Raw genomic sequence first — 7,137 nt, 5'->3', positions numbered from 1 at the left:
GAAGCAGTGCAACCAGGGGGAAAAGCAATGAAAGGAAGCTAACAGACAATTTGGAATTATTTAATAAGTATTGATGGACAAAATATATGATTCAGATATTTCTTAGGCCAGAAGAGAAGGCCTTGAAGGCCCTGACGGCCCGCCACTGCGTGATTAAGATCTTCTTCCAGTTAAACGGTCAACTTTTTCATGGTTAAAAACTGCCCCCTGTTGGTTATACAAGAGATAAAAACTCCATACAGCAGAAAGCCGTACGTACTTTAGAAAAGCACTTTGGAAATGTCACATTTAAAAGACAATAATATTACCCGATGCCGAAATATTTAGAATTGTAAACTTTCTCAATCTGAGAAATGTGTTCATTCTTTATTGTAAAGAAACAGCCATGTAAGGAAACGGTTGAGTGCAATTTTTGTAAAAAAGCTGTGCAACGGTGATAGCTTCAACTGTATTAACTACCTGAGACAATAAAAATATTGTCATTTACAGAAAGAAAATAATCCATCAGTTCATGTTAGTGGAGACTAAAGCCATAAGGGTGACGTTGTATACGCTGGTTTCCTCCCCTTTGATTGTAAGAGGCGCACACATCTGCACCACTTCATTGGGCTGAAACACAACACATTGTTGGTAGCATTACTCCACAATTAGCCCCAATCAGAAGTAAAAATGAATTGTTTGCTATTTCAATGCTATTTTGATGATACACTTGTGGTTCACACCAAGCAAAATAAAAAGAGAAATCCGCTAACCTTATGTCCACTCTGGGGCGTCCATGTGAGTTTGATGGTGCGCTTGGTTCCTGCCTCGACATTAACTTTGCTGGGGTCCACATTGAAGCCCTTCTGCTGTAGAGATGCTAAGTTGTCCCACTGAAATTCAGTGCCCTGTATTGGTTGGCAAAACCAAGCAATGAGAATACAATTAGTGGATTTCTCATATTGTATACTGTAGTATAGTATCTAAAAATGACCCTGCTAAATATAGCAGCAATGCCAGAACCAATTGACATAGCTAACTTCAAGATAAACACTTAACTGTGGCCATTGGTGCTAATAATGCTAACATTAGCAGCAATGCTTGAACCAATAAACACAGCTAACTTTAAGAAATGAAACTTTATTGTTGGCAAGTTTCGAACCTGCGTGGGGGAGACCCCAATGGATTTCAAGTCCATCGCCTTGAACACTTGGCCACAACAACTCCACCTGTGATTATGTATGCTAATTTTGGCACCTAAGAATGATAATGCTAACATCAGCAGCAAAGCTTGAACCAATAAACATAGCTAACTTTACAAAATTCACTTCGTTGTTGGCAGGATTCGAACCTGCGAGGGGAGACCCCAATGGATTTCAAGTCCATCGCCTTAACCACTCGGCCACAACAACTCCATCTGTTGTATTCTGTGCTAATTTTAGCAGTTAACAATGATAATGCTAACATTAGCAGGATTGCTTGAACCAATAAACATAGCTAACTTTACAAAATTCACTTCGTTGTTGGCAGGATTCGAACCTGCGAGGGGAGACCCCAATGGATTTCTAGTCCATCGCCTTAACCACTCGGCCACAACAACCCCATCTGTGGTTTTCTGTGCTAATTTTAGAAGCTAAGAATGATAATGCTAACATTGGCTGCAAAGCTTGAACCAATAAACATATCTAACTTTACAAAACACACTTCGTTGTTGGCAGGATTCGTACCTGCGAGGGGAGACCCCAATGGATTTCAAGTCCATCACCCTAACCACTCGGCCACAACAACTCCATCTGTGGTTTTCTGTGCTAATTTTAGCAGCTAAGAATGATAATGCTAACATCAGCAGCAAAGCTTGAACCAATAATGTAGCTAATTCACAATGTTCACTTCGTTGTTGGCAGGATTTGAACCTACGCGGGGAAACCCCAATGGATTTCAAGTCCATCGCCTTAACCACTCGGCCACAACAACTCCATCTGTGGTGTTCAGTGCTAATTTTAGCAGCTAAAAATGATAATGCTAACATTAGCAGTATTGCCTCAAACAATAAACATAGCTAAATTTACAAATTTCACTTCGTTGTTGGCAGGATTCGAACCTGCGATGAGAGACCCCAATGGATTTCAAGTCCATCGCCTTAACCACTCGGCCACAACAACTCCACCTGCAGTGCTTGGTGCTAATTTTAGCAGCTAAGAATGATAATGCTAACATTAGCAGGAAAGCTTGAACCAATAAACATAGCTAACTTTACAAAATTCACTTCGTTGTTGGCAGGATTCGAACCTGCGAGGGGAGACCCCAAAGGATTTCTAGTCCATCGCCTTAACCACTCGGCCACAACAACTCAATCTGTGGTGATTGGTGCTAATTTTAGCAGCTAACAATGATAATGCTAACATTGGCAGCAAAGCTTGAACCAATAAACATAGCTAACTTTACAAAATTCACTTCGTTGTTGGCAGGATTCGAACCTGCGAGGGGAGACCCCAATGGATTTCTAGTCCATCGCCTTAACCACTCGGCCACAACAACTCATTTAAACAGCTAAGAATGATAATGGTAACAACAGCAGCATTGCTTGAACCAATAAACATAGCTAACTTTACAAAATTCACTTCGTTGTTGGCAGGATTCGAACCTGCGAGGGGAGACCCCAATGGATTTCTAGTCCATCGCCTTAACCACTCGGCCACAACAACTCCATCTGTGGTATGCTGTGCTAATTTTAGCAGCTAACAATGATAATGCTAGCATTAGCAGCAAAGCTTGAACCAATAATGTAGCTAACTTTACAATGTTCACTTCGTTGCTGGCAGGATTTGAACCTGCGAGGGGAGACCCCAATGGATTTCTAGTCCATCGCCTTAACCACTCGGCCACAACAACTCCATCTATTATATTCTGTGCTAATTTTAGCAGTTAACAATGATAATGCTAACATTAGCAGCATTACTTGAACCAATAAACATAGCTAACTTTACAAAATTCACTTCGTTGTTGGCAGGATTCGAACCTGCGAGGGGAGACCCCAATGGATTTCTAGTCCATCGCCTTAACCACTCGGCCACAACAACTCATTTAAGCAGCTAAGAATGATAATGCTAACATTAGCAGCAAAGCTTGAACCAATAAACATAGCTAACTTTACAAAATTCACTTCGTTGTTGGCAGGATTCGAACCTGCGAAGAGAGACCCCAATGGATTTCTAGTCCATCGCCTTAACCACTCGGCCACAACAACTCCATCTGTCATATTCTGTGCTAATTTTAGCAGTTAACAATGATAATGCTAACATTAGCAGCAAAGCTTGAACCAATAAACATAGCTAACTTTACAAAATTCACTTCGTTGTTGGCAGGATTCGAACCTGCGAGGGGAGACCCCAATGGATTTCTAGTCCATCGCCTTAACCACTCGGCCACAACAACTCCATCTGTGATGCTCGGTGCTAATTTTAGCAGCTAACAATGATAATGCTAACATTAGCAGCAAAGCTTGAACCAATAAACATAGCTAACTTTACAAAATTCACTTCGTTGTTGGCAGGATTCGAACCTGCGAGGGGAGACCCCAATGGATTTCTAGTCCATCGCCTTAACCACTCGGCCACAACAACTCCATCTGTTATATTCTGTGCTAATTTTAGCAGTTAACAATGATAATGATAACATTAGCAGCATTGCTTGAACCAATAAACATAGCTAACTTTACAAAATTCACTACGTTGTTGACAGGATTCGAACCTGCGAGGGGAGACCCCAATGGATTTCAAGTCCAACGCCTTAACCACTCGGCCACAACAACTCCATCTGTGGTATTCTGTGCTGATTTTAGCAGCTAACAATGATAATGCTAACATCAGCAGCAAAGCTTGAACCAATAAACATAGCTAACTTTACAAAATTCACTTCGTTGTTGGCAGGATTCGAACCTGCGAGGGGAGACCCCAATGGATTTCTAGTCCACCGCCTTAACCACTCGGCCACAACAACTCCATCTGTGGTGTTTGGTGCTAATTTTAGCAGCTAACAATGATAATGCTAACATTAGCAGCAAAGCTTGAACCAATAAACATAGCTAACTTTACAAAATTCACTTCGTTGTTGGCAGGATTCGAACCTGCGAGGGGAGACCCCAATGGATTTCTAGTCCATCGCCTTAACAACTCCATCCGTTATATTCTGTGCTAATTTTAGCAGTTAACAATGATAATGCTAACATTAGCAGCATAGCTTGAACCAATAAACATAGCTAACTTTACAAAATTCACTTCGTTGTTGGCAGGATTCGAACCTGCGAGGGGAGACCCCAATGGATTTCAAGTCCATCGCCTTAACCACTTGGCCACAACAACTCCATCTGTGGTATTCTGTGCTGATTTTAGCAGCTAACAATGATAATGCTAACATTAGCAGCATTGCTTGAACCAATAAACATAGCTAACTTTACAAAATTCACTTCGTTGTTGGCAGGATTCGAACCTGCGAGGGGAGACCCCAATGGATTTCTAGTCCATCGCCTTAACCACTCGGCCACAACAACTCCACCTGCAGTGCTTGGTGCTAATTTTAGCAGCTAAGAATGATAATGCTAACATTAGCAGCAAAGCTTGAACCAATAAACATAGCTAACTTTACAAAATTCACTTCGTTGTTGGCAGGATTCGAACCTGCGAGGGGAGACCCCAATGGATTTCTAGTCCATCGCCTTAACCACTCGGCCACAACAACTCCATCCGTTATATTCTATGCTAATTTTAGCAGTTAACAATGATAATGCTAACATTAGCAGCATTGCTTGAACCAATAAACATAGCTAACTTTACAAAATTCACTTCGTTGTTGGCAGGATTCGAACTTGCGAGGGGAGACCCCAATGGATTTCAAGTCCATTGCCTTAACCACTCGGCCACAACAACTCCATCTGTGGTATTCTGTGCTGATTTTAGCAGCTAACAATGATAATGCTAACATTAGCAGCATTGCTTGAACCAATAAACATAGCTAACTTTACAAAATTCACTTCGTTATTGGCAGGATTCGAACCTGCGAGGGGAGACCCAATGGATTTCTAGTCCATCGCCTTAACCACTCGGCCACAACAACTCCATCTGTGATGCTCGGTGCTAATTTTAGCAGCTAACAATGATAATGCTAACATTAGCAGCAAAGCTTGAACCAATAAACATAGCCAACTTTACAAAATTCACTTCGTTGTTAGCAGGATTCGAACCTGCGAGGGGAGACCCCAATGGATTTCAATTCCATCGCCTTAACCACTCGGCCACAACAACTCCATCTGTCATATTCTGTGCTAATTTTAGCAGTTAACAATGATAATGCTAACATTAGCAGCAAAGCTTGAACCAATAAACATAGCTAACTTTACAAAATTCACTTCGTTGTTGGCAGGATTCGAACCTGCGAGGGGAGACCCCAATGGATTTCTAGTCCATCGCCTTAACCACTCGGCCACAACAACTCCATCTGTGATGCTCAGTGCTAATTTTAGCAGCTAACAATGATAATGCTAACATTAGCAGCAAAGCTTGAACCAATAAACATAGCTAACTTTACAAAATTCACTTCGTTGTTGGCAGGATTCGAACCTGCGAGGGGAGACCCCAATGGATTTCTAGTCCATCGCCTTAACCACTCGGCCACAACAACTCCATCTGTTATATTCTGTGCTAATTTTAGCAGTTAACAATGATAATGATAACATTAGCAGCATTGCTTGAACCAATAAACATAGCTAACTTTACAAAATTCACTACGTTGTTGACAGGATTCGAACCTGCGAGGGGAGACCCCAATGGATTTCAAGTCCAACGCCTTAACCACTCGGCCACAACAACTCCATCTGTGGTATTCTGTGCTGATTTTAGCAGCTAACAATGATAATGCTAACATCAGCAGCAAAGCTTGAACCAATAAACATAGCTAACTTTACAAAATTCACTTCGTTGTTGGCAGGATTCGAACCTGCGAGGGGAGACCCCAATGGATTTCTAGTCCACCGCCTTAACCACTCGGCCACAACAACTCCATCTGTGGTGTTTGGTGCTAATTTTAGCAGCTAACAATGATAATGCTAACATTAGCAGCAAAGCTTGAACCAATAAACATAGCTAACTTTACAAAATTCACTTCGTTGTTGGCAGGATTCGAACCTGCGAGGGGAGACCCCAATGGATTTCTAGTCCATCGCCTTAACAACTCCATCCGTTATATTCTGTGCTAATTTTAGCAGTTAACAATGATAATGCTAACATTAGCAGCATAGCTTGAACCAATAAACATAGCTAACTTTACAAAATTCACTTCGTTGTTGGCAGGATTCGAACCTGCGAGGGGAGACCCCAATGGATTTCAAGTCCATCGCCTTAACCACTCGGCCACAACAACTCCATCTGTGGTATTCTGTGCTGATTTTAGCAGCTAACAATGATAATGCTAACATTAGCAGCATTGCTTGAACCAATAAACATAGCTAACTTTACAAAATTCACTTCGTTGTTGGCAGGATTCGAACCTGCGAGGGGAGACCCCAATGGATTTCTAGTCCATCGCCTTAACCACTCGGCCACAACAACTCCACCTGCAGTGCTTGGTGCTAATTTTAGCAGCTAAGAATGATAATGCTAACATTAGCAGCAAAGCTTGAACCAATAAACATAGCTAACTTTACAAAATTCACTTCGTTGTTGGCAGGATTCGAACCTGCGAGGGGAGACCCCAATGGATTTCTAGTCCATCGCCTTAACCACTCGGCCACAACAACTCCATCCGTTATATTCTATGCTAATTTTAGCAGTTAACAATGATAATGCTAACATTAGCAGCATTGCTTGAACCAATAAACATAGCTAACTTTACAAAATTCACTTCGTTGTTGGCAGGATTCGAACTTGCGAGGGGAGACCCCAATGGATTTCAAGTCCATTGCCTTAACCACTCGGCCACAACAACTCCATCTGTGGTATTCTGTGCTGATTTTAGCAGCTAACAATGATAATGCTAACATTAGCAGCATTGCTTGAACCAATAAACATAGCTAACTTTACAAAATTCACTTCGTTATTGGCAGGATTCGAACCTGCGAGGGGAGACCCAATGGATTTCTAGTCCATCGCCTTAACCACTCGGCCA

At 41.7% G+C, this 7,137-nt stretch overlaps 1 protein-coding gene and 31 non-coding genes across 42 annotated transcripts in view; all 32 read right to left on the bottom strand.

The window, feature by feature from the left end:
- Positions 1-170: 170 nt before the first annotated feature.
- Positions 171-7,137, bottom strand: part of cfap74 (cilia and flagella associated protein 74) — a 184,420-nt gene continuing 177,453 nt past the window's right edge. For all 11 annotated transcript variants that reach the window (XM_077614077.1, XM_077614163.1, XM_077614095.1 and 8 more), the window contains 2 exons: positions 753-887; positions 171-609 (listed from right to left, as the gene is read on the bottom strand). In XM_077614077.1, coding sequence (XP_077470203.1) covers positions 505-609; positions 753-887 — 240 coding nt within the window. In that variant the 3' untranslated portion in view covers positions 171-504. The remainder of the gene's footprint in view (positions 610-752; positions 888-7,137) is intronic.
- Positions 1,121-1,203, bottom strand: trnas-uga (transfer RNA serine (anticodon UGA)). Its single transcript has one exon. It is a non-coding gene; the product is annotated as a tRNA-Ser (tRNA).
- Positions 1,310-1,391, bottom strand: trnas-uga (transfer RNA serine (anticodon UGA)). Its single transcript has one exon. It is a non-coding gene; the product is annotated as a tRNA-Ser (tRNA).
- trnas-aga (transfer RNA serine (anticodon AGA)) lies at positions 1,498-1,579 on the bottom strand. The gene has a single exon. It is a non-coding gene; the product is annotated as a tRNA-Ser (tRNA).
- On the bottom strand, positions 1,686-1,767 carry trnas-uga (transfer RNA serine (anticodon UGA)). Its single transcript has one exon. It is a non-coding gene; the product is annotated as a tRNA-Ser (tRNA).
- On the bottom strand, positions 1,872-1,953 carry trnas-uga (transfer RNA serine (anticodon UGA)). The gene has a single exon. It is a non-coding gene; the product is annotated as a tRNA-Ser (tRNA).
- trnas-uga (transfer RNA serine (anticodon UGA)) lies at positions 2,060-2,141 on the bottom strand. Its single transcript has one exon. It is a non-coding gene; the product is annotated as a tRNA-Ser (tRNA).
- trnas-aga (transfer RNA serine (anticodon AGA)) lies at positions 2,248-2,329 on the bottom strand. Its single transcript has one exon. It is a non-coding gene; the product is annotated as a tRNA-Ser (tRNA).
- On the bottom strand, positions 2,436-2,517 carry trnas-aga (transfer RNA serine (anticodon AGA)). Its single transcript has one exon. It is a non-coding gene; the product is annotated as a tRNA-Ser (tRNA).
- Positions 2,603-2,684, bottom strand: trnas-aga (transfer RNA serine (anticodon AGA)). The gene has a single exon. It is a non-coding gene; the product is annotated as a tRNA-Ser (tRNA).
- Positions 2,790-2,871, bottom strand: trnas-aga (transfer RNA serine (anticodon AGA)). Its single transcript has one exon. It is a non-coding gene; the product is annotated as a tRNA-Ser (tRNA).
- trnas-aga (transfer RNA serine (anticodon AGA)) lies at positions 2,978-3,059 on the bottom strand. The gene has a single exon. It is a non-coding gene; the product is annotated as a tRNA-Ser (tRNA).
- On the bottom strand, positions 3,145-3,226 carry trnas-aga (transfer RNA serine (anticodon AGA)). Its single transcript has one exon. It is a non-coding gene; the product is annotated as a tRNA-Ser (tRNA).
- On the bottom strand, positions 3,333-3,414 carry trnas-aga (transfer RNA serine (anticodon AGA)). Its single transcript has one exon. It is a non-coding gene; the product is annotated as a tRNA-Ser (tRNA).
- trnas-aga (transfer RNA serine (anticodon AGA)) lies at positions 3,521-3,602 on the bottom strand. The gene has a single exon. It is a non-coding gene; the product is annotated as a tRNA-Ser (tRNA).
- On the bottom strand, positions 3,709-3,790 carry trnas-uga (transfer RNA serine (anticodon UGA)). The gene has a single exon. It is a non-coding gene; the product is annotated as a tRNA-Ser (tRNA).
- Positions 3,897-3,978, bottom strand: trnas-aga (transfer RNA serine (anticodon AGA)). The gene has a single exon. It is a non-coding gene; the product is annotated as a tRNA-Ser (tRNA).
- On the bottom strand, positions 4,259-4,340 carry trnas-uga (transfer RNA serine (anticodon UGA)). The gene has a single exon. It is a non-coding gene; the product is annotated as a tRNA-Ser (tRNA).
- Positions 4,447-4,528, bottom strand: trnas-aga (transfer RNA serine (anticodon AGA)). The gene has a single exon. It is a non-coding gene; the product is annotated as a tRNA-Ser (tRNA).
- trnas-aga (transfer RNA serine (anticodon AGA)) lies at positions 4,635-4,716 on the bottom strand. Its single transcript has one exon. It is a non-coding gene; the product is annotated as a tRNA-Ser (tRNA).
- On the bottom strand, positions 4,823-4,904 carry trnas-uga (transfer RNA serine (anticodon UGA)). The gene has a single exon. It is a non-coding gene; the product is annotated as a tRNA-Ser (tRNA).
- Positions 5,011-5,091, bottom strand: trnas-aga (transfer RNA serine (anticodon AGA)). Its single transcript has one exon. It is a non-coding gene; the product is annotated as a tRNA-Ser (tRNA).
- Positions 5,198-5,279, bottom strand: trnas-uga (transfer RNA serine (anticodon UGA)). Its single transcript has one exon. It is a non-coding gene; the product is annotated as a tRNA-Ser (tRNA).
- Positions 5,386-5,467, bottom strand: trnas-aga (transfer RNA serine (anticodon AGA)). The gene has a single exon. It is a non-coding gene; the product is annotated as a tRNA-Ser (tRNA).
- trnas-aga (transfer RNA serine (anticodon AGA)) lies at positions 5,574-5,655 on the bottom strand. Its single transcript has one exon. It is a non-coding gene; the product is annotated as a tRNA-Ser (tRNA).
- On the bottom strand, positions 5,762-5,843 carry trnas-uga (transfer RNA serine (anticodon UGA)). Its single transcript has one exon. It is a non-coding gene; the product is annotated as a tRNA-Ser (tRNA).
- Positions 5,950-6,031, bottom strand: trnas-aga (transfer RNA serine (anticodon AGA)). Its single transcript has one exon. It is a non-coding gene; the product is annotated as a tRNA-Ser (tRNA).
- Positions 6,312-6,393, bottom strand: trnas-uga (transfer RNA serine (anticodon UGA)). The gene has a single exon. It is a non-coding gene; the product is annotated as a tRNA-Ser (tRNA).
- On the bottom strand, positions 6,500-6,581 carry trnas-aga (transfer RNA serine (anticodon AGA)). The gene has a single exon. It is a non-coding gene; the product is annotated as a tRNA-Ser (tRNA).
- trnas-aga (transfer RNA serine (anticodon AGA)) lies at positions 6,688-6,769 on the bottom strand. The gene has a single exon. It is a non-coding gene; the product is annotated as a tRNA-Ser (tRNA).
- trnas-uga (transfer RNA serine (anticodon UGA)) lies at positions 6,876-6,957 on the bottom strand. Its single transcript has one exon. It is a non-coding gene; the product is annotated as a tRNA-Ser (tRNA).
- The window catches only part of trnas-aga (transfer RNA serine (anticodon AGA)), an 81-nt gene continuing 7 nt past the window's right edge, over positions 7,064-7,137 (bottom strand). The window contains exon 1 of the tRNA in view: positions 7,064-7,137. This exon is cut by the window's right edge and continues 7 nt beyond it. This is a non-coding gene — a tRNA (tRNA-Ser).

The sequence above is a fragment of the Stigmatopora argus genome, chromosome 1 (genome assembly GCF_051989625.1).
Source record: "Stigmatopora argus isolate UIUO_Sarg chromosome 1, RoL_Sarg_1.0, whole genome shotgun sequence".
Lineage (NCBI taxonomy): Eukaryota > Metazoa > Chordata > Actinopteri > Syngnathiformes > Syngnathidae > Stigmatopora > Stigmatopora argus.
This window is presented reverse-complemented; position numbering and strand designations above follow the sequence as displayed.